Source organism: Pan paniscus, chromosome 10 (assembly GCF_029289425.2).
Source record: "Pan paniscus chromosome 10, NHGRI_mPanPan1-v2.0_pri, whole genome shotgun sequence".
In the NCBI taxonomy this organism is placed as follows: domain Eukaryota; kingdom Metazoa; phylum Chordata; class Mammalia; order Primates; family Hominidae; genus Pan; species Pan paniscus.
In genome coordinates this window covers 43,125,266-43,149,678 of record NC_073259.2, presented here as the reverse complement: position 1 = coordinate 43,149,678, position 24,413 = coordinate 43,125,266, and the positions used below count along the sequence as shown (strand labels likewise).

General features: G+C 45.5%; 1 protein-coding gene and 1 non-coding gene across 13 annotated transcripts; both read left to right on the top strand.

Annotated features, from left to right (window-relative positions):
* Positions 1 to 1,203: 1,203 nt before the first annotated feature.
* Positions 1,204 to 1,307, top strand: LOC112436726 (U6 spliceosomal RNA). The gene has a single exon (XR_003025432.1). It is a non-coding gene; the product is annotated as a U6 spliceosomal RNA (small nuclear RNA).
* Positions 1,308 to 11,655: 10,348 nt separating this feature from the next.
* On the top strand, positions 11,656 to 24,121 carry LETMD1 (LETM1 domain containing 1). Of its 12 annotated transcripts, none has more exons than XM_003825877.3 (9): positions 11,656 to 12,181; positions 12,734 to 12,885; positions 15,780 to 15,895; positions 17,463 to 17,545; positions 19,520 to 19,706; positions 19,830 to 19,931; positions 20,036 to 20,188; positions 21,720 to 21,816; positions 23,059 to 24,121. In XM_003825877.3, the coding sequence occupies exons 1-9, from the start codon at positions 12,060 to 12,062 to the stop codon at positions 23,127 to 23,129; spliced, it is 1,083 nt and encodes a 360-aa protein (XP_003825925.1). In that variant the 5' UTR covers positions 11,656 to 12,059; the 3' UTR covers positions 23,130 to 24,121. The 12 variants fall into 12 exon arrangements, with proteins under 12 accessions (XP_003825925.1, XP_008949504.1, XP_024786997.1 ...); XM_008951252.5 differs by having other exon boundaries at positions 12,018 to 12,181; positions 12,713 to 12,885; XM_024931227.4 differs by lacking the exon at positions 21,720 to 21,816 and having other exon boundaries at positions 12,008 to 12,181; positions 12,713 to 12,885.
* Positions 24,122 to 24,413: the final 292 nt, after the last annotated feature.

Here is a 24,413-nt window from a genome sequence, read left to right as displayed (position 1 = left end):
CCCGCCTTGGCCTCCCAAAGGGCTGGAATTACAGGCGTGAGCCACCGCACCCGGCCTGATAAAAGTTCTTTGATGATGCTTTTTGATGACTGCAATTACGAAAATCAAAGGCTACTTCTTGGCTGGGCACTGTGACTCACGCCTGTATTCCCAACACTTTGGGAGGCCGAGGAGGGCGTATCCCCTGAGCCCAGGAGTTTGAGACCAGCTGTGCAACATGGTGAAACTCCATCTCTACTAAAAATACAAAAATTAGCTGGGCGTGGTGGTATACTCCTGTACTCTGTCTCTTAAAAAAAAAAAAAGCTACTTCTTGTAAGTTTAGAATACTGCTCCTTCTCTGGAGATACTAGTCTCCTCTTCAAGTCGTCTCTCACAAACTGATTTCAGGTGGACTCTCCTGAAACCTTTCAGTTTGATGGTCAGGAGATCCGGGTACTAATCTTAGATTCACCAACAACTTATGTGTAACTCTGCTTCAGTTTCACAATCTTCTGGAAAAAAAAAAACAGGAAAAAAAAGCACATAGGATTCTCTTTACCTCTTCTTTCCCACTTGCTTCTTTTTTGTTTCTTTGTTTTTTGAGACGGAGTCTCACTCTATCACCCAGGATGGAGTGCAGTGGCTCGATCTCAGGTCACTGAAACATCTGCCACCCAGGTTCAAGCAATTCTCCTGCCTGAGCCTCCCAAGTAGCTGGGATTACAGGGGCCTGCCACCATGCCCGGCTAATTTTTGTATTTTTAGTAGAGATGGGGTTTCACCATGTTGGCCAGGCTGGTCTTGAACTCCTGACCTCGTAATCCACCTGCCTCAGCCTCCCAAAGTGCTGGGATTACAGGCATGAGCCACTGCGCCCAGCCCTCCCACTTGCTTCTTTAAAGGCCTTCAGTGAACCAAGATCACCACTGCACTCCAGCCTGGTGACAGAGCGAGACTCTGTCTCAAAAAAAAAAAAATAAGGCCTTTGAAGAGCTATTCTAAGCCTGGGGCCTTTTATATTCCCATTCTCTTCAAGAAAAAGACTCTGAGGGAGGAGATTAGAAGCAGAGAGTCCCAAAGATGGTGAAGAATCACATAATGAGGTGCTGAAGTATCAGAAGACAGAAAAGGAATAGGCAAAAATAAACTCCAGGGCAATTAAATATCTAAAGTTGTAAAAACAAAACAAAACAAAACGCCAACCAACTTCAAAATTATCTGGTGCTCACTTTGGCAGCACATATGCTACAACTGGAACGATACAGAGATTAGCATGGACTCTGTGCAAGGATGACACGCAAATTCATGAAGCATTCCATATATATTTTTTTAAATTTATTTTTAAAGGCTGAGCACAGTGGTTCACACCTGTAATCCCAGCACTTTGGGAGGCTGAGGCAGGCAGATCACTTGAGTCCAGGAGTGCGAGACCAGCCTGAGCAACATGGTGAAACCCTGTCTCTACAAAAAATACAAAAATTAGCCAGGCATGGTGGTGCATGCCTGTAGTCCCAGCTACCTGAGAGGCTGAGGCAGGAGGGCCGTTTGAGCCCAGGATGTGGAGGTTGCAGTGGGCTGAGATTGCACCATTGCAGTCCAGCTTAGGTGACAGAGTGAGACCTTGTCTCAAAAACAACAACAAAATTATTTGAAAAAATATATAGTATTTTTATACTCAAGATAAAATTTTAACAATAAAATTATGAAAAAGCAGAAGTAAAAATGGACCATTCTGATTAAATTGACTATTAAAAATATTTAAAACTCCCATCTAAAAAACTTTTTTTTCTTTCTTTTTTTTTTTTTTGGACACAAAGTCTCACCCTGTCGCCCAGGCTGGAGTGCAGTGGCCCAATCACAGCTCACTGCAGCCTTGACCTCCTGGGCTCAGGTGATCCTCCCACCTCAGCCTCCCAAGTAGCTGGGACTACAGGCACATGCCACCATGCCTGGCTAATTTTTTCCAAATTAAACTGACAATGATATTTGTTTCACATCTACAGGACCATCAATAATCTAAAATTCTGACCATTTCAATTGTCAGTGAGGATATGGAAAAACTAGGACTCTGATATCCTGTAAAACTGATACACCCACTTTGGAGAGCAACTTGATAATATCTACTCAAGTTGAAAATGCACTTATTCTTTGATCTAGAAAGTCTACTTCCAGATAAATGCCTTAGAGCATTGTTTTTCCATCCATTAGTGAGTCATAAAATCAATGTAGTGAGTCATGTCCAGCATTTTACAAAAATGAAATAGGACAGAATGCAATAGAGTAGGAAACAGAGTGCATATAGCAAGGGCAGGTATTATTTTGTTAAATTTTGTTAAATTTTTATTTCATCTATGAACTGGGTCTTAATATAAAACATATTTCCATAGTGGTTTCAAAAAAAAAACCTCTAAAAACATTCCTTCATAGAAACTCTCATCCATTAGCACTAGGAGACCTGTTGGAGGATATTCCCTGAAATGTAGTGTTTGTAATAATGAAACACTAAAAACAATGTAAATGTCAATCAGCAGCAAATGGATAAGCAAATTGGGGTGTATTCATGTGATGGAACACCATTCAGCAAGCTAAATGAATGAACTTGCTGGGCCAGTGGCTCACACACGTAATCCCAGCACTTTGGGAGGCTGAGGTGGGTGGATCACCTGAGGTCAGGAGTTTGAGACCAGCCAGGTCAACATGGCAAAACCCTGTCTCTAATAAAAATACAAAAATTAGCCTGGTGTGGTGGCATGTGCCTGTAATCCCAGCTACCCAGGAGGCTGAGGCAGAAGAATCGCTTGAACCCGGGAGGTGGAGGTTGCAGTGAGCGAAGATCATGCCACTGCACTCCAGCCTGACAGAGCAAGACTCCATCTCAAAAGAAAAGAATAAAAATTTAAAAAATTGAGAAAATAAAATAAATCAATGAACTTAATCTAGATGAACAAATTATGAAAACAAAGTTAAGGAAACAAAACAAGATGCAGGAAAATAAGTGCCACATGAAACAAATTACATGAATTTTTAAAACATTAAGAAATACCATATATATGTAAATGTTCATATGTATGTATATGTATGTGTGTATAGATGTATGTATGTATATATGTATGTGTGTGTAAATACATCATAGATAGATAGATAGATATTCAAAGAATTAAAAGCAGACTAGGCTGGGCACAGTGGCTCATGCTTGTAATCCCAGCACTTTGAGAGGCCGAGGCAGGCGGACCACTTGAGGTCAGGAGTTCGAGACCAGACTGGCCAACATGGCAAAACCCCGTCTCTACTAAAAATACAAAAATTAGCCAGGCATTGTGGTACGGGCCTGTAGTCCCAGCTACTCAGAGGCTAAGGCAGGAAAATCGCTGAAACCCAGGAGGTGGAGGTTGCAGTTAGCCGAGATTGTGTCACTGCACTGCAGCCTGAGAGACAGAGTGAGACTCTGTCTCAAAAAATAAAACAATTAAAAATTTTTTAAAAATGAAAGCAGGCTAATATAAAAGTGATGCCTAAAGGGAAGGAGAAAAGGAAGAGAATTGGACTTGGAAGGCGAAAATAGGTATGATACTATTTATTCATTTTGGGTAGTGGATACATAGAGGAATGTTATAGTATTCTTTCTTATTATCCTTTTAAAACATTTTTAATACATACAAAAGAAATAGGATTAGGTGGGTTTTTGGGAATTAGGTTTTACTCTTGCTCAGAGAGTATCATAAAACTGTATTAACCATTGGTTATTAAGACCCTTGGCCAGGGCTGGGCGCGGTGGCTCATGCCTGTAATCCCTGCACTTTGGGAGGCCAAGGTGGGTGGCTCACCTGAGGTCAGAAGTTCGAAACCAGCCTGGCCAACATGATGAAACACTATCTCTACTAAAAATACAAAAAATTAGCTGGGTGTGGTGGTGGGTGCCTGTAATCCCAGCTACTCAAGAGGCTGAGGCAGAAGAATTGCTTGAGCCCAGAGGGCGGAAGTTGCAGTGAGCCAAGATGGTGTCACTGCACCCAGCCTGGGCAACAAGAGTGAAACTGTCTCAAACAAAACAAAACAAAACAAAACCCTTGGCAGGGCTGGGCGCAGCGGCTCATGCCTGTAATCCCAGCACTTTGGGAGGCCGAGGCAGGTGGATCACTTGAGTTCAACACCAGCCTGGGCAACAGGCCAGGCTAGAAACCCTGTCTCTACTAAAATAAAATTAGCCAGTCGGGCATGGTGGTACATGACCTGTAGTCCCAGCTACTTGGGAGGCTGAGGCACCAGAATCACTTGAACTCAGGAGGTGTAGGTTGCAGTGAGCTGATATTCAGACACTGCGCTCCAGCCTGAGCAACAGAGCCAGACGCTGTCTCAATAAATAAATAAATAAATAAATAAATAAATAAATAAATAAAACCCTTGGCCGGGTTCGGTGTGGTTCATGCCTGTAATCCTGGCAATTTGGGAGACTGAGGTAGGAGGGTTGCTTGAGGCCAGGAGTTTGAGACTGACCTGGGCAACATAGTGAGGCCCTGTCTCTACAAAAAAATTAAAACTCACTTAAAAAAAAAAAATCCCTCTTTAAGACTGGGCCCAGTGGTTCACACCTGTAATCCTAGTCCTCTGGGAGATCAAGGTAGAAGAATCCCTTGAGGCCAGGAGTTTAAGACCAGCCTGGGCAACATGGCAAGACCACCTCTCTATAAACAGATTAAAATACAAACAAAAACTCTTTCATTCTGGTATTTTCCCCCCAGTTCCTTGGGAAGAATAACTGTCCCGAATCAGCTTGTCAAATTTAGTGAATTAGTAACTAAAAGTGGCAAATCACTGCAGTTATTACCTCTGCTACAAAAAGTAACTTTACCTTTCCCTAAGGTTGCATTCTTCTGTATCTTTGCACATATTGTTCCTTCTTTCTTCCTAGAAATGGTACTCCCAGTGATACTTGGGTTTGGGGGCTCCAATCTTGTGCCATTTATTCCTACTACTTGTCTGCCAAGCAATCTCCAATTGACTCTCCACAACCTACTTCAAATCTGACTTTTCTTCACCTGGAAGCACCACTACTGCCACCACCATCAGAATTTATAAATTTACAGCCAGGCGCAGTGGCTCACACCTGTCATCCCAGCTACTCAAGAGGCTGAGGCAGGGAGAAGTGCTTGAACCCAGGAGGCAGAGGTTGCAGTGAGCCGAGATCACACCATTGCACTCCAGCCTGGGTGACGGAGCGAGACTCTGTCTAAAAAAACAAAAAATTATGAATTTACTACTCCTTCGACTTTTTTTTTTTTTTGAGACAGAGTCTCACTCTGTTGCCCAGGCTGGAGTGAAGTGGTGTGATCTCGGCTCACTATAATCTCCACCTCCCGGGTTCAAGCGATCCTCCCACCTCAGCCTCTAGGGTAGCTGGGATTATGGGCAAGAACCACCACGCCTGGCTAATATTTGTATTTTTGGTAGAGACGGGGTTTCACCACGTTGGTCAGGCTGGTCTCAAAGTCCTGACCTCAAAGATCTTCCCGCCTTGGCCTCCCAAAGTGCTGAGATTACAGGTGTGAACCACTGCACCCAGCTGCACATTTTAATGTAAGGCAATGCCTTATGTTTCCCAAGGAGAAGAACTAAAAGATAGTTTTTGGCCAACCTTTTATGAAGTAGTCAGATGTCTACTTTAAACACCTACTTAGTGGAAAATGTAAGTCTAATATTATTTAGCAACACATATTTTAAATCACATATAAAACATTTATTTAGAAATAATGCTTTTTCAGTCAAATTTTATATCATAATTTTATTCAAATCATCAATGTCATCATCATTCACGCCACTTTTATCGTTAACTAGCCCCATTTGCAGAGCAAGACATCCTTACATGTATCTAAGTTGAGGACAGTTTTTTTTTTTTTTAGTCCATGCTGTGTTTGTATGTTCTTGGCTTATACAATATAATTTCTGTTTGTTTGTTTGTTTGTTTTTGAGATGGAGTTTTGCTCTTGTTGCTCAGGCTGGAGTGCAATGGCGTGATCTCGGCTTACTGCAACCTCCACCTCCCGGGTACAAGTGATTCTCCTGCCTCAGCCTCCCGAGTAGCTGGGATTACAGGCATGCACCACCACGCCCGGCTAATTTTGTATTTTTAGTAGAGATGGGGGTTTCTCCTTGTTGGTCAGGCTGGTCCCAAACTCCTGACCTCAGGTGATCCACCCGCCTCAGCCTCCCAAAGTGCTGAGATTACAGGTATGAGCCACTGCGCCCGGCATGTTTTTTGTTTTTTGGGTTTTACTGAAATGGATTCTGGGTTTGTCACCCAGGCTGGACTGCAGTGGTGCGATCTCAGCTCTCTGCAACCTCCGTCTCCCAGGTTCAAGCGATTCTCCTGCCTCAGCCTCCCGAGTAGCCAGGATTACAGGTGCCTGCCACCTCACCCAGCTAATTTTTGTATTTTTAGTAGAGACAGGGTTTCACCATATTGGCCAGGCTGGTCTCGATCCGCCTGCCTTGGCTTTTCAAAGTGCTGGTATTACAGCATGATCCACTGTGCCTAACCCTTTCTGGTTTTTTGTTTTGTTTTCTTGAGATGGAGTCTCCCTCTGTCACCCAGGCTGGAGTGCAGTGGCATGATCTCGGCTCACTGCAACCTCCCCCTCCCGGGTTCAAGTGATTCTCCTGCCTCAGCCTCCTGAGTAGCTGGGATTACAGGTGCACACCACCACGCCTGGCTAATTTTTGTATTTTTAGTAGAGACGGGATTTCACCATGTTGGTCAGGCTGGTCTCAAACTCCTGACCTCGTGATCCGCCCACCTTGGCCTCCCAAAGTGCTGGGATTACAGGCATGAGCCACTGTGCTCAGCCTCTGTAGTTTTTATTTTATTTTTGAGATGAAGTCTCACTCTGTCACCCAGGCTGGAGTACAGTGGCATGATCTCAGCTCACTGCAACCTCCACCTCCCGGGTTCAAGCGATTCTCCTGCTTCAGCCTCCAGAGTAGCTGGGATTACAGGCGTGTGCCACCACGCCCAGCTAATTTTTGTATTTTTGGTAGAGACGTGGTTTCACTATCTTGCCCAGGCTGGTCTCGAACTCCTGACCTCAAGTGATCATCCTCCTCAGCCTCCCAAAGTGCTGGGATTACAAATGTGAGCCACTGCGCTTGGCCATATTCATTTAATAAATATTTAATAAGCCCCCCTTGTGTGCCAGGGACTGGAATACAGTGAGCTTAGACTCCTGTGGGGAAGATAGCCATGAAATGTATAATGACACAGCTAATTAATTATGATGTTAAGTACTATGAAAAATAAGTATAGCTAGCTACAAAGTGAGTAACAGGAACCTCAGTCTGTGGGGTTAAGAGTTTCCTGTAACAGAGCTGTTTATATACAGTGCAGCACTAACTCATATGCCCAGCCTGCCTGGGTTCAAATTCTGACTCAATCTTGAGCAGATTATTGAACCTCATTTTCCTCATGTATAAAGTGGAGCTAGGTCTGGCTTAGTGACTCACACCTATGTGAACCCAAAATATCTGAGACAGGTCTCAATCAATCTAGAAAGTTTATTTTGCCAAGGTCAAGGACATGACACAGCCTTAGGAGGACCTGATGACACGTGCCCAAGGTGGTTGTGGCACAGCTGGGTTTTTCTTTTTTCTTTTTTTTTTTTGAGACAGAGTTTCGCTCTTGTTGCTCAGGCTGGAGGCAATGGCGTGATCTCGGCTCACCGCAACCTCTCCCTCCTGGGTTCAAGCAATTTTCCTCTCTCAGCCTCCTGAGTAGCTGGGATTACAGGTGTATGTCACCATGCCCAGCTAATTTTTGTTTTTTTTTTTTCTTTTTGAGATGGAGTTCCGTTCTTGTTGCCCAGGCTGGAGTGCAGTGGCGCAATCTCAGCTCACCACAACCTCCGCCTCCCGGGTTCAAGCGATTCTTCTCCCTTGGCCTCCTGAGTAGTTGGGATTACTGGCATACGCCACCAAGCCTGGCTAATTTTGTATTTTTAGTAGAGATGGGGTTTCTCCATGTTGGTCAGGCTGGTCTTGAACTCCCGACCTCAGGTGATCCACCTGCCTTGGCCTCCCAAAGTGCTGGGATTACAGGCATGGACCACTGTGCCAAGCCTAAGTTTTGTATTTTTAGTAGAGACGGGGTTTCATCATATTGGTCAGGCTGGTCTTGAACTCCTGACCTCAGGTGATTTGCCTGCCTCAGCTTCCCAAAGTGCTGGGATTACAGGTGTGAGCCACTGTGCCCAGTCCACAGCCTTTTGTTTGTTTGTTTTTTGAGACACAGTCTCACTCTGTTGCCCAGGCTGGAGTGCAATGGTGTGATCTCAGCTCACTGCAACCTCCACCTCCCAAGTTAAAGTGATTCTCCTGCCTCAGCCTCCTGAGTAGCTGGAGCTGGGATTATAGGCACGCACCACCATGCCCGGCTAATTTTTGTATTTTTAGAAGAGATGGGGTTTCACCATGTTGGCCAGGATGGTCTTGATCTCCTGACCTCGTGATTCGCCCGCCTCGGCCTCCCAAAGTGCTGGGATTACAGGCGTGAGCCACCGCGCCCAGTCGGAAACCTGAAAGGTTTTATAAAGAGAAATGACAAGCTTAGATTTGCAATTTTAAAAGTTCTCTCTGGCTACATACAACATGGAGAACTGGTTGGAGGGAGGACAAAACATATGGCAGGGAAACCAGTAAAGAGGCTGCTGTAGAAGTGGTGACCAGAGGCTTGCAGCTTAGCCTAGGGTGGTGGCAGAGAAGATAGAAGGAAGCTGGCTGATTGAAGAACAGCTAGAAGATAGAACCAACAAGATGCGTGTGTGTGTGTGTGTGTGTGTGTGTGTGTGTGTGTGTGTGTGTGTGTAGCGGGGGAAAGGGGGAAGAGGCCTAAACACTAAATAAATATCTCAGGAAAGGGCTGGGTGCAGTGGCTTAAGTCTGTAATCCCAGCACTTTGGGAGATCAAGGCAGGGGAATTGCTTGAGTCTAGGAGTTCAAGATCAGCCTGGCTAATGTGGCAAATCTCTATCTCTACTAAAAACACAAAAATTAGCTGGGCGTGGCGGCATGCGCCTGTAATCCCAGCTACTTGGGAGGCTGAGGTGAGAGGACCACTTGAGCCCAGGAGATCAAGGCTGCAGTGAGCCATGATGGGGCCACTGCACTCTAGCCTGGGCGACACAGCGAGACCCTATGAAAGAAAGAAAGAGAGAAAGAGAAAGAAAGAGAGGAAGGAAAGAAAGAAAAGGAAGGAAAGGAAGGAAGAGAAAGAAAGAAAAGTCTGAGGAATGACCTGTGTTCCTGCCACATTCTTTCATTGCATGAAATGCCTTCCCCTCTACTCCATCCTTTCAGACACAGTTCCTTCCTATTTTCTCCACAAAATTCTGATTTTGTCTCCTTCTTTCCAAGAGAGTTCCAGAATTTTAGAGCTGAACATTCTTGAGTAGTTGACATGACTCAGAAGCTACCTGAAGATGGCTGGGCACGGTGGCTCACGCCTGTAATCCCAGCACTTTGCGAAGCTGAGGTGGGCAGATCACCTGAGTTCAGCAGTTCGAGACTAGCCTGGCCAACATGGTGAAACCACGTCTCTACTAAGAATACAAAAAGTGGACTGGGTGTGGTGGCTCACACCTCTAATCCCAGCACTTTGGGAGGCCGAGGTGGGAGGATCACAAGGTCAGGAGATCGAGACCATCCTGGCTAACATGGTGAAACCCCGTTTCTACTAAAAATACAAAAAATTAGCCAGGTGTGGTGGTGGGCACCTGCAGTCCCAGCTACTCGGGAGGCTGATGCAGGAGAATGGTGTGAACCCGGGAGGCGGAAGTTGCAGTGAGACGAGATTGCACCACTGCACTCCAGCCTGGGCAACAGAGCGAGACTCTGTGTCAAAAAAAAAAAAAAAGAATACAAAAGTTGTCTGGGCATGGTGGCAGGTGCCTGTAAACCCAGCTACTCGGGAGGCTGAGGCAGGAGAATCACTTGAATCCGGGAGATGAAGGTTGCAGTGAGCTGAAATTGTGCCACTGCACTCCAGCCTGGGTGACAGAGTGAGACTCTGTCTCCAAAAAACAAAAACAAAAACAAAAAACTACCTGAATATGAAGACCACGTCTTAGTCAACTTTTCTTTTTTTTTTGAGACAGTCTCACTCTGTTGCCCAGGCTGGAGTGCAGTGGTGCGATCTTGGCTCACCTCAACCTCCGCCTCCTGGGTTAAAGCGATTCTCCTGCCTCAGCCTCCCAAGTAGCTGGGATTACAGGCGCCCACCACCACATCCGGCTAATTTTTGTATTCTTAGTAGAGACGAGGTTTCACCATGTTGTCCAGGCTGGTCTCGAACTCCTGACCTCGGGTAATCAGCCCGCTTCGGCCTCCCAAAGTGCTGGGATTACAGGCATGAGCCACGGCGCCCAGCCGTCTTAGTCAACTTTCTATCCCGTCCACCCCATCTACCCAACACTTGTGAAGATCCAGGGCCATCTTTTAAAACTTTTCCTCTGACTGCACGAGTGGTACAGTCATTAATAACCTGTGCTAATATAAAGCTCTGTGACCCATAAAGCATTATACAGATGTGGGAGCTTTCACAGCTGTATTCTCTTTGGATCCTCAAAGATTTCTTATAAAGTAGGTACTATTATAAGGGAAATAAACTCAGAGCTAAAGTGACATATCCAAGGTAACATTCACTAAAACAAACGTCAATGCCAAGATTGAACCTATATCCAGGGAACCCACATGGGATGCTCTACCACCTTCCATGAAGAATAAATATTCATATATATCCAAGAGGACTGTTAATTCTTGGAGGCAGTTAAGTACCACTTCTGGGAATCCTTCTTAGTTTCAAGTATGACTCTATTCAAACATGTTTACTGAGCACCTACTATGTGCTAAGTAAGGCACCTAGTGTTGGAGGTGCAGCAATGAACAAGGCAGAGAAGATGCTTACCCTCATTCTAGTTCAGGGAGCTGTCAAACAAGGACACAAATACATTAACACTGTAAGTGATAGATGCTACAAAGAAAATACAAGGCCGGGTGCAGTGGCTCACGCCTGTAATCCCAGCACTTTGGGAGGCCAAGGCTGGCGGATCACTTGAGGCCAGGAGTTGAAGACCAGCCTGACCAACATAGTGAGATCCCGTCTCTACTAAAAATACAAAAATTAGCCGGGCGTGGTGGCGGACGCCTGTAATCCCAGATACTCGGGAGGCTGAGGCAGGATAATCGCTTGAACCCAGGAGGCGGAGGCTGCAGTGAGCCAAGATCGCGCCACTGCACTCCAGCCGGGGCGACAGAGCAAAACTGTCACAAAAACAAAACAACAAAACAAAACAAAACAGAGTAACATGAGAATAAGTGTGAAGTGTGTCCTTTTCGCCGGCACTGCTTCAGATAGGGTGGTCACAGAAATCCTCTCAGAATAGTAACATTTAAGTTGAGACAGAGCTTGGTCTTCGGTAGGTGCTTAACGAAAACCATTTTCCCACAAACTTAGTTCTGGAAACGACAAAGAGAGGAAAAAGTGTACTCAGTCCGCACAGGGGCCGCTCCCAGGCCTCCAACCTTCGCCGCCAGACTCACTGGAAAGTGGACAGTTCCCGGCCTATCCACGCCGGCACCATTAGAGGGCGCCGCGGGTCCTCCCAGCCCCAGGCACTGGCAAACTGACATCTGCTACCTAACAGTCGAGGCTCCGACGCCCCGAGTCCAGGCAGAGGGCAAGGGCGGCGCTGGGAAGCCCTGAGGCCCTAAGGAATCGCGGAGGGTCACTGGGCGCCTCAAGGAGAGGGTGCCCTCCGCATCGCAAACCCACACCAGTGGCATAAGAACTCGCTCCCTCTGGGACACCCTGTTTCCGGCGCCTTTAAACCTGGAAGTACTGCTGTGTCCAATCCTGGCCCTCCTTCCGCACTTAGTCTTTGAGTCCTTCCCTCTCCTGGCTTGTGCTGGAGCCAAGCAGGCTATGGCTACCAATCAGCGCTCAGAAAAGACGCATGCGTCTTCGAACGAACGCGACGTACGGTTAACTTTGACCCAAAGACAACCTCTTCTCTCCCGCTTCCCTCGCTGTGAAGATGGCGCTCTCCAGGGTGTGCTGGGCTCGGTCGGCTGTGTGGGGCTCGGCAGTCACCCCTGGACATTTCGTCACCCGGAGGCTGCAACTTGGTCGCTCTGGCCTGGCTTGGGGGGCCCCTCGGTGAGGGACCTGTAGCGAGAAAAGCATTTTTGACGTCCAGACTCTTCCAGTGTCTCAACCTTGCTTGCATTCTGTCTCTTAATTCTCAGAGTTCCACGCCTTGGCCCTGGAATTTTTATTCTGTTCAGGATTCAAACTCCGATCCCCACTAGTGACCCGGCTTCCTGACCCTCTGTACTCTCAGTGCCCCTTATTGTCTGGTTTCCCCGCGTGTCCTGAGCTCATCTTTCAGCCTCAGTTTTTCGGCTCAGGTTTTACCGCTGCTATCTCGATTCCACCTCTTTCTGACTTAGCCTGCAGTTCAAATTGTCCCACAGGCATTGCGCTCTCTCCAGAGGCATACCCTGAGTTCCTTTCCTGCCTGGCCTTTGCCTGATTTGTGTTTCACAGTCTGATTGCCTATCTCTTCTTGACCCCAAGACCTTCCTTGGATTTCAGAAGTGTCAAGCCTTGGGATACAATCTCCGAGACTCCTGCTTTACATTAGGGACTCAAGGCGTGAGGGAGCTTCTAGGACTGATTCCCAGATAGTCTCTTTGATCTTCCTTGTAGGTCTTCAAAGCTTCACCTTTCTCCAAAGGCAGATGTGAAGAACTTGATGTCTTATGTGGTAACCAAGACAAAAGCGATTAATGGGAAATACCATCGTTTCTTGGGTCGTCATTTCCCCCGCTTCTATGTTCTGTACACAATCTTCATGAAAGGTAAAAACGAAACTATAATAGAAATTCCGGAATCAGCTCTTGGGCAGGGTCAAAGAGTTAGCATAAATAAGATCATTTGCAGGTTCTGCTATGGGGATGTGAGCCGAGATATATTTCATAAATGCCTGCGCCTTAAACTAATTCTTATAAATTAGCACTTCTTGAGAATGTTTCTAGAAAGATGTTATGAGAAACAACTTATGACAGCAACATGAGGGAGGGAGAATATAGGTATGTTCTCGTACTTTCTTAACCACACACCTGGCTATAGTAGAAATTTTTTGCCTTGCACACAGCAGGGATCTGTGGCTGTATAGACCTGCCCTGTGATTTATCAGTTGACTTATCCATAGGAAAATGAGGTCTAACCCTTGTTATGAATCTAAATTAGGTAGTATGTTGTAGTGGCAATAGCACTACATAATACTTGGTTTCTAAATGTTTTATTTCAAATCAGAGATCCTTAGTTACTAGGAGAAGATATGTATCGTGTCAAGTGTCTACTCTGGAGCCAGATTGCCTGATTCAAATCCCAGTTCGTCACTGTGTGATTGGACTAATTAATTAACCCCTCTTTCCTTGGTTTTCTTATGTGTAAAATGGGAGTAATGGAACCTACCTATCACATGGTTATGAAGATTTTAAAAATTGATACATGTAAAGTACCTAGAACAGGTCCTGATCCCTAGTAAGTGCCAAGTAAATGTTAAGTTATTTTCATCTAAATGTTACCTAACAATATTATAGGTTGGTGCAAAAGTAATTGCGGCTTTTGGCTTTCAGTGGCAAAAACCACAATTGCTTTTGCACCAAATCTATAATATGCTCTATGCTTTTATCATAACACTATAATAAACTACATTGTCAAATCTGAACATTATCATAATTACTAGCTTCATGGACTTGAAAAATTACTTATCCTTAATTTGTAGAGATAAAATTGGCTGCTTTTTCTGTTTTCATGTAGATAAATAGGATCAAATGAGAGAAAGGGATGAAAGCATGTGTTTGTTTTTAAGCTTTTTATTATGAATTTTTTTTTTTTTTTGAGTCTCACTGTGTCGCCCAGGCTGGAGTGCAATGGCATGATCTCGGTTCACTGCAACCTCTGCTTCCCGGGTTCAAGCAATTCTCCTGCCTTAGCCTCCCAAGTAGCTGGGAATACAGGCGCCTGCCACCACACCAGGCTAATTTTTTTATTTTTAGTAGAGGTGGGGTTTCACCATATTGGCCAGGGTGGTCTCGAACTCCTGACCTCGTGATCCGCCTGCCTCGGCTTCCCAAAGTGCTGGGATTACAGGCTTGAGCCACCGCGCCCGGCCAACTATTATGGAAATTTTTAAACACACAGATGTAGAGAGAGTAGTGTAACAAACTTCCATGTATTCACCTCACTTCATTATCATAACTCATGGCTGCCAATCCTAGTTATATACTTGCCTTATGTATTATTTTGAAGACAATCGAGACATCATATAATGACATGTAAATCATTGATAAATATGAAAGCATTAAAAAAATAGATGCAAGAAGCCGGGCGCAGTGGCTCATGCCTGTAACCCCAGCACTTTGGGAGGCCGAGGCGGGCGGATCATCTGAGGTTGGGCGTTTGAGACCAGCCTGACCAACATGGAGAAGCACCGTCTCTACTAAAAATACAAAATCAGCCAGGTATAGTGGCACATGCCTGTAATCCCAGCTACTAGGGAGGCTGAGGCAGGAGAATCGCTTGAACCTGGGAGACGGAGGTTGCGGTGAGCCAAGATCGCACCATTGCACTCCAGCCTGGGCAACAACAGTGAAACTCCCATCTCAAAAAAAAAAAAAGAAAAGAAAAAAATTAGATGCAAGAATTTTCATAAAATGAAAATTTTAAATGTAATCATAAAAATATATTGAACTAAACTACTTTAAAAAGTGTTCCAGGCTGGGCACGGTGGCTCACGCCTGTAATCCCAGCACTTTGGGAGGCCAAGGCGGGCGGATCATGAGGTCAGGAGTTTGAGACCAGCCTGGCCAACATGGTGAAACCCAGTCTCTACTAAAAATACAAAAATTAGCCAGGTGTGGTGACGGGCACCTATAATCCCAGCTACTCGGAAGGCTGAGGCAGGAGAATTGCTTGAACTCAGGAGGTGGACGTTGCAGTGAGCCGAGATTGCGCCACTGCACTCCAGCCTGGGCGACAGAGCAAAACTCCATCTCAAAAACAAAAATAAGTGTTCCAGGCCGGGCGCAGTGACTCATGCCTGTAATCCCAGCACTTTGGGAGGCCGAGGCAGGTGGATTGCTTGAGGTCAGGAGTTCAAGACCAGCCTGTCCACATGGTGAAACCCCATCTCTACTAAAAATGCAAAAATTAGCCAGGCATGGTGGCACACGCCTGTAATCCTGGCTACTTGGGAAGCTGAGGTGGGAGAATTGCATAAACCTGGGAGGTGGAGGTTGCAGTGAGCCGAAATCGCACCACTGCACTCCAGCCTGGGCAACAAAGTGAGATTCCATCTCAAAAAAAAGAAAAAAAAAAGTTCCAGAAAGGAGATTAAATTAATATCTGGCTGGGGAATACATAGGGTTAATTTAGCAAGACTTTCTGAAGTTAGGGAGCTTGATTTTTAAAAAGGAGTGACCAATGAAACAGAAGAGGGAGACCATTCCATAGCAGATTACAGAAGCCAAACGTAGCTAGAAGAGAGGCAATGTGCTAGGGGAAAAAATGTTGAGAAAAGAGATTCGGGTTGACCTCAGGAGTTTCAAGTTAACTAGTTTAAAGCTTTGAGTATTGTTGGGGAGGGGTGAGAGTGTTTGCATGTGATTGAACATGGAGTAGGAAGCTGTGGTTAAGATTTAAACTGGGATAACATCACACTCTGTCCTCTACTTTAATGAGGCAGGATTGCAGATGTTATGGGCTGATGCCAAAAAGGCTAGAAGAATAAAGACAAATATGTGGAAGCACAATATAAAGTTTCATCAACTTCCATACCGGGAGATGGAGCATTTGAGACAGGTATGGGCCAGGGGCAGATATCCAGAAGTTCATGGTGAGGTAATTACATTTAATCAAGATCTCAAGGTTTTTTCTTTCATTTGTTGTTCACCATTGATCAAGCTTTTGCCCTTTGCCATGAGAACAAAATATTGAACTGAATGAGGCATCAGATTATTTGTAAGAATTGGGTTCATCCAGAGTTGTAGCCCTCCATAGCAAGAGCTCCATAGAATTTCTGGCACACTTTCTGAATGAAAGTTGTAAATACTAAAATCTAAGTAGTTTCGGAACGTAACAAAAGTCTGCAAGGGGGCCGGGCGTGGTGGCTCACGCCTGTAATCCCAGCACTTTGGGAAGCCGTGGCAGGCAGATCACGAAGTCAGGAATTCGAGACCAGCCTGGCCCACAAGGTGAAACCCCATCTCTACTGAAAATACAAAAATTAGCTGGGTGTGGTGGCGGGTGCCTGTAATCCCAACTACTCGGGAGGCTGAGGCAGGAGAATCGTTTGAACCCGGGAGGCAGAGGTTGCAGTGAGCCAAAATCATGCCATTGCACTCCAGCCTGGGTGACAGGGCAAGACTCCATCTCAAAAAAAAAATAATAATAAAATGAAAATAAAAGTCTGCAAGGGCAGCCAGGCACAGTGGCTCTCGCCTGTAATCTCAGTATTTTGGGAGACCGAGGTGGACGGATCACCTGAGGTCAGGAGCTTGAGACCAGCCTGGCCAACATGGTGAAACCCCATCTCTACTGAAAATACAAAAATTAGCTGGGCATGGTGGCAGGCGCCTGTAGTCCTAGTCCCAGCTACTCGGGAGGCTGAGGCAGGAGAATTGCTTGAACCTGGGAGGCGGAGGTTGCAGTGAGTGAAGGTCGCGCCACTGCACTCCAGCCTGGGTGATAAGAGCAAAACTTTGTCTCAAAAAAAAAAAGTCTGCAAGGATCCAAAGGGCAGCATGAAAGTAGTATTTGGTGGTGACTTGGGTCGTTTTGAAGCTGAGAGTAAGAATCTAGGACCCATTCCGCAGATCAGGGAGAGTTCACTGAAGGATTTGGTATAATGTCAGGCTCTGTACTAGACATTATTTGGGATACAAAAGTAAATAAGTCAGAGGTTTTGTCCTCAAGGAACTAACCATCCAGAAGTAAATAGAAATAAACTTGGGGACCACATGCAGTGCTCATGCCTGTAATCCTAGCACTTTGGGAAGCCAAGGCGGGCAGATCACTGGAGGTCAGGAGATTGATACCAGCTTGTCCAACATGGTGAAACCCTGTCTCGACTAAAAATACAAAAGTTAGCCTAGAGTGGCGGCTTATGCCAATAATCCCAGCTACTCGGGTGGCTGAGGCAGGAGGATCACTTGAACCCAGGAGGCAGAGGTTGCAGTGAGCTAGGATCGCACCACTGCACTCCAGCCTAGGTGACAGAGCAAGACTCCATCTCAAAAAGAAAAAGAAAGAAATTTGGTCCTTTTTCTGGGCTGTAATAGAAGTTTACTGTACAGTGGGGTGGATGGATTGTCTATTGTATTAACAACTTATTTGGGTTAAAACTGCATCTGTGTTTATTTCTGCTTAGTTCCGCCAAGACGTCACCAAGTGTCTTTTCCTAGGTATTATTTCCATTCCACCTTTTGCCAACTACCTGGTCTTCTTGCTAATGTGAGTACAGACTTCCATCTCCCCAACATCTTGAAGATGTATCAATTTTTTAAAATTAAGAATTACTTTAAACAGAACTCACTTCAGAAGATAGGCAGAGGTTATCAAACTTCTGCTCCAATCTTCTCATTATTCCAAGGTTCATAAAAGCCACTTAGGAAGACCTTGGTTACTGTGACACATCACAGCTATAAGTGTAGGTGGCCTAGACTCTCCCTATCTCTTAGCTGCCCTGAGTCATGTGAAATAAGATAGTGACCTTCTCCATCATCCCTAGAGGCTCTCTCACTCCCCGAGAGAGAGTACTTTTAGACTAATTTCTTTAGGAAAAGTACATTTCGTATTCTGATAACATTTTTATTACTTCATATCCAAAAATGACATTTCTTAACTGTGATCTTGCATGTCATTCATTATCTATTGCTGTATAACAAATAACTTCAAAGCTTAATAGCATAAAACAATCGTATAAATCATTTTCATGATTTTGTAGGTCAAGAATTAGGGCAGTGCTCAGGTGGGCGGTTGATTTCTCTCTTCCATGTAGGGTTGACAGAGGTCCCTTAGTGATATTTAGCTGCTGAATGGACTAGTCTGGAAGGTCCAATATCACTCTTATGTCTGGTGCCCTGGCAGGGATGGCTACACGGCTAGAACTGTCAACCAGAGTGCCCAGATGTGGCTTCTTCAGTATGGCAGCCTCAAGATAGTGGGACTTCTAACTTGGGAGCTCAGGGCTCCAAGAGTGAGGGGTTCTAGTAAGAATCTACATGACTTTATAACCCTGTCTTGAAGGTCACATAGACTCACTGCTGCTCTGTCCTATTGATTGAATCAGTCACCTAGAATGAAAAAAGGGCAGGATGTAGACCTCAGCTCTCCATAAGACAAGTGCCAGAGAATTTGAGGTCATGTTTTAAAACCACCAAACACGTAGATAAATAAATTAAAAAACAAATCGTGGCCAGGTGCGGTGGCTCACGCCTGTAATCCCAGCACTTTGGGAGGCCGAGGCGGGCAGATCACAAGGTCAGGAGATTGAGACCATCCTGGCTAACACAGTGAAACCCTGTCTCTACTAAAAATACAAAATACTAGCTAGGTGTGGTGGCGGGTGCCTGTAATCCCAGCTACTTGGGAGGCTGAGGCAGTAGAATCGCATGAACCCAGGAGGCAGAGGTTGCAGTGAGCCGAGATCGCGCCACTGCAGTCCAGCTTGGGTGACAGAGCGAGACTCCGTCTCAAAAAAAAAAACAACAAATCAGTTGCCTTTTACATACTGGGTCCACATAAGGACTGTGCTATAGTTAGATTGTCAACATCACATATAGTGTCCAGGTCAGGCTGCAACTGTCTCTAAAGCATGCTCTTCACATGCTTTAGTTCAAAATGAGTCATTATATCTGATTGCTGCATGGCAGGCTATTCTGCTAGTCCTTCCTTTCACATCACATTTCAGTAATGGTGCTTGAAATTGTGCTTCAGTGTGTCTTATAAACTTTGGTCTGAGAGTCACTTAAGAGAAAGGGCTGACTGTAGTGGCTCTCACCAGTAATCCCAGCACTTGGGGAGACTGAAGCAGGAAGATTGCTTGAGACCAGGAGTTCGAGACCACCCTGGGCAATATAGCAAGACCCGTCTCTGCAAAAAAATTAAAAACTTAGCCAGGCATAGTGGCCTGTGCCTGTAGTCCCAGCTACTCAGTAGGCTGTGGTGGGAGGATTGCTTGAGCCTAGGAGGTCAAGGCTGCAGTGAGCTGTGATCTTGCCACTGTACTCCAGCCTCGGTGAGAGAGGGGACCCTGTCTCTTAAAAAAAAAAAAAAAAAAAACTAAGAAAGAAAAAGAACACTGAGGTAGAGAAATAGTGTCTCCATCTCTTCTTCCTAGTATTCATGTCTACCAAATGCTTTCTTTGGCTTCCTCTGAAAGAAGCCAGTTTCAGCAAGTGAGTTTGTGATTCTTTCTCCTTTCAGGTACCTGTTTCCCAGGCAACTACTGATCAGGCATTTCTGGACCCCAAAACAACAAACTGATTTCTTAGATATCTATCATGCTTTCCGGAAGCAGTCCCACCCAGAAATTATTAGTTATTTAGAAAAGGTCATCCCTTTCATTTCTGATGCAGGACTCCGGTGGCGTCTGACAGATCTGTGCACCAAGGTATTCCTGCAGTTAACCCTTCCTACAAATGTGGAATCTTGTTAGATTCAGTGTGCACTAAAACTAGCTAAGAGGAGTAGTCAGGACTTTCCTAACATCTACAAATCTCTTACCTCTTCCAAGATACAGCGTGGTACCCACCCAGCAATACATGATATCTTGGCTCTGAGAGAGTGTTTCTCTAACCATCCTCTGGGCATGAACCAACTCCAGGCTTTGCACGTGGTGAGCACTTTGAGGGCTTCTCTTTTCCATAGCATCACCATGTTTCAGGTGTTTGCTTGAGCTCATACTATTTGCCTTTCCCCTCCTATGTGGTTGTGTTACAGAAAGCCTTGAGCCGGGCCATGCTTCTCACATCTTACCTGCCTCCTCCCTTGTTGAGACATCGTTTGAAGACTCATACAACTGTGATTCACCAACTGGACAAGGCTTTGGCAAAGCTGGGGATTGGCCAGCTGACTGCTCAGGAAGTAAAATCGGTAAGAGCTTGATTGCAACATCAACCCTCAATCCTTGGTGTGCTTTTGAGCCTACGGCAGGCCGGAGGTTTACAGGGGCTCCTTGTCTTGTTTGTTATATAGAACCCAGCTTCTTTATTCTCTCACTTCATTTATTTATTTATGATTTATTTTTATTTATTTATTTATTTTGAGACAGAGTCTCATTCTGTTGCCCAGGCTAGAGTACAGTGGCACAGTCTTGGCTCCCTGCAACCTCTGCCTCCCGGTTCAAGTGATCCTCCTACCTCAGCCTCCCAAGTAGCTGGATTACAGGTGTGCACCACCACGCCCAGCTAATTTTTTGTATTTTTAGTAGAGATGGTTTCACCATGTTTGCCAGGCTGATCTCAAACCCCTGGCCTCAAGTGATCCATCCACCCAAAGTGCCAAGACTACAGGTATGAGCTACCGCACCCAGCATAGTAATTTATTTTTCAGTCTCACTATTTTGACCAAGCTGGTCTTGAACTCCTGGCCTCAAGCAATCCTCCCATCTTGGCCTCCTAAAGTGCTGGGAATACAGCCGTGAACCACTGTGCCCGGCCTTTTTAAAAATTATTTTTTAATTAGCCAGGAGTGGTGGCACATGCCTGTAATCCCAGGTACTTGGGAGGCTGAGACATGAGAATTGCTTGAACCCAGGAGGTGGATTGCAGTGAGCCAAGATCGCACCACTGCACTCCAGCCTGGGTGATAGAGTGAGACTCTGTCTCAAAACCCCCCCACCCCAAAAAAATTATTTTTTATTTTTGTAGAGACAGGGTCTCACTATGTTGCCCAGGCTGGTCTTGAACTCCTGGGCTCAAGTGATCCTCCCGCCTTGGCCTTTCAAAGTGTTGGGATTACAGGCATGAGCCACTGCGCCCAGCTCCTCACCTCATTTCTGTGTCTTTTTTCTCAAGAAACTTAGCTAGGGGGAAGGAATTGCCCACAGAAATTTTGGTTTGTATTTCTTTTCTTCTGGCACTTCAGAAAGCAAGGATACTGCAGTTTAGACCTACTATTTTAGCTTATATAGGACTCTTTGCTTGTCATCTTGTCCATCACTAGTTTTCAAATTGCCACGAGGAAAGGCTTCATGTGGGAATGAGGTTGTAACTTTTTTTTTTTTTTTTTTTGAGACACAGTCTCGCTCTGTTGCCCAGGCTGGAGTGCAGTGGCATGATCTTGGCTCACTGCAACCTCCGCCTCCCAGGTTCCAGTGGTTCTCCTGCCTCAGCCTCCCGAGTAGCTGGGACTGCAGGTGCATGCCACCACGCCTGGCTAATTTTTGTATTTTTTAGTAGAGATGGTGTTTCACCATATTGGCCAGGCTGGTCTCCAACTCCTGACCTCGTGATCCGCCTACCTCGGCCTCCCAAAGTGCTGGGATTACAGGCACGAGCCACCGTGCCCGGTGAGATTGTAACTTATTTAAAGGAGATTTAGGATTGTTTGTGGATTTCCATTTCCTTGGCGTAAGTAATCACTCTATGATTATTAAGGACCATTTCTGTTCTGAGTGGTATAGGCTTGTTATCTCCGTGGCCTGAATTCTACGCATATTGGTGAAGATAGGTGTCGAACTTGGCTGGGAGAATGGCTGCAGATTTCCTGCAGCCTGAAAGGTAAAACACATTTCTGTGATTATACCACTAAAATCCAAGTCACTTTTGTATTTTATTCTGAGGTCATTTTGGAGTTAATTATTGAGTACTGTGAGACATATATATACATACATCTAATTGAAAGGGCACAAACTCACATGCCTACTGCATGCCCGGCAGGTAACGAAGTAGGCCATAAGACAAGAGGGAGTAGTGGGGACTGTGGAAACATAAGAGTGAATGCATGCTAGTGTGAATTTTCCAACCTTGGCACTTCCTTATGGGGGGATATCCTGTGCTTTATTTATTTATTTATTTATTTATTTATTTATTTTGAGACGGGGTTTCGCTCTTGTTGCCCAGGCTGGAGTGCAATGGTGCGATCTCGGCTCACCGTAACCTCTGCCTCCTGGGTTCAAGTGATTCTCCTGTCTCAGCCTCCCAAGTAGCTGGGATTACAGGCATGCACCACCACGCCCAGCTAATTTCGTATTTTTTTTTAGTAGAGACCAGGTTTCTCCATGTTGGTCAGGCTGATCTCGAACTCCCGACCTCAGGTGATCCGCTGGCCTCGGCCTCCCAAAGTTTTGGGATCACTGGCGTGAGCCACCATGCCCAGCCTATCCTGTTCTTTATAGGTATTTATTATAGCAGTATCCCTAGCCTCTACCCACTAGATGCCAGTAGCACCCCTTCACCCGCAGTTGTCTCAACCAAAAATGTCTCTAGACATTGCCAAATGTCCTAGGGGTGGGGAGGAGAGAGGCAGGATTGTCCCCGTTGAGAAGTACTGGTCTAAAGGCATTCAAACTCAGAAAAAAAACAGTCTGCTGACCAAACACAAAGCATCTGAGGGTATGTATTAGGCTTGTTTGCCCCCTGTTTAGGCTAGGTCTTGATGTTTTGTGGGCCTTTGGATGTTAGGGTAGGCCTACTAATCTTGAAGCTGAGAAATGTCCCTAGAGCACCAACTTCTACCAGAAGAATCCCAAGGCGACTGGTGTTTAGTACCATTACCATCTCTGAATTTTCTACTGCAATCACATGAGAAATAGAGGATGAGCTGATACGAATATATAGTAGAAGGAAAGGAAGGCATGCATACAGGGGCTGAAACAAAGAAGGGGAACTTTGAGAAAAACAGCTTCTTCATTCCACCCCTCCCTGCACTTGGCTTCCTGCCTCCAGGCTTAAGCCATATATAACAAGGCAGTTATAAGGCAGTGTTCCCAAGCCAAACCACTAACACTGTGGTGTTTTCAGAAGCTGAGCTGTCTCTCTTGCTGCACAACGTGGTCCTGCTCTCCACCAACTACCTTGGGACAAGGCGCTGAATGAACCATGGAGCGGATGGCATTGTCCTGCAGTCGTATAGTATAGCAGTGCAGGAACAAACAGCACTTGCCAGCAAAGTCTGTGTGGACTGTTAAGTGTGTGGGAGGCAGAGAGAGGAGCAGGGGCCATGGGCTTCACAGCATGGCACACATGTGGGAACTGCAGACATTCCCCTCACAGCTAGAACTGAAACAAACCCTCTTGCTAGGGGTGGCCCGTGTGAGGTGTCATCCTGTCCCCCTCATAATTACTAATAGCTGGAACTGGCAGCAGCCTCTACTGGGCTTTTACTGTGATATGTTCAGTTCATGTCCTAGGAAGTCAGCTTTTGCCCCAGGTGGGAATCCTTATTTGGCTTAGGACTGATCCACTTCCATGTTACTTACATCTGTGGGGTTTTGTTGTTGCTGTTAGAAAATTTGTGGCTGGTGAAAACAGCACTCCTTTGGCTGGAGCACTCGTGTCTGTGCATGTACTTGGGTGTTTCCCTCCATCCTTTCTGATATGACCAAAAATCAAGTTGTTTTGTTTTTTGTCACCTTCACTGGCATGGGCTAACCACTTCTTTTTCAAACCCTCTGAACACCTTTTTTTGATGGGTAACTTGCAGGAATATTCTATTGGAAAAGATAACAGGAAGTACAAGTGCTTCTTGACCCCTTCCTCAATGTTTCTAGCCTTCACTCTCCATTGTCTTTTCTGGGCTGTATTACAGCCCTCTGTGGATCTTCAACTCTGCTGCCTCCACTGTGATGCAGCAGTCCAACTGTAACTGACAGTGGCTGCCTTCTCTGGGCCACGGATCACACCTGTAAGGTACTAATTACTGCCCAGCCTGGGGAGATCAGGAGAGGTCTGCATAGAGTTAGTAAGTTGGGTTTAGCTTTTGTGTGTGCATCAGTGACTTAGAGTTCTGTAATAACTTACTGTAAATGCATGAAGCACTGTTTTTAAACCCAAGTAAAGACTGCTTGAAACCTGTTGATGGAAATGACTTATGCATACTCTAATCATTTTGCTGTCTCCTTTTACAAGACTGACATAACCTAACAAATGGGGATTTAATTGGTTGGAATAGAACCTTCTGATGGGATGGAAGTTTTGCAGAAACTGATTTGAAGTTGATCTCCTTGCTGGACACTTTAAGGTGATAACAAGGAAAAGAGAATTTCATAAAGTTAATGGAATGAGGCCGGGCACGGCAGCTCACGCCTGTAATCCCAGCACTTTGGGAGGCTGAGGCGAGCGGATCACAAGGTCAGGAGATCAAGACCATCCTGGCT

Excerpts from the sequence above, each read along its gene's own strand:
- LETMD1 (XM_008951252.5), top strand. The coding sequence starts at position 12,060 with ATGGCGCTCTCCAGGGTGTGCTGGGCTCGGTCGGCTGTGTGGGGCTCG. Across the intron at positions 15,896-17,462 it reads AGATGGAGCATTTGAGACAG|TTCCGCCAAGACGTCACCAA; the intron begins GTATGGGCCAGG and ends ATTTCTGCTTAG. Across the intron at positions 19,707-19,829 it reads TGACAGATCTGTGCACCAAG|ATACAGCGTGGTACCCACCC; the intron begins GTATTCCTGCAG and ends ACCTCTTCCAAG.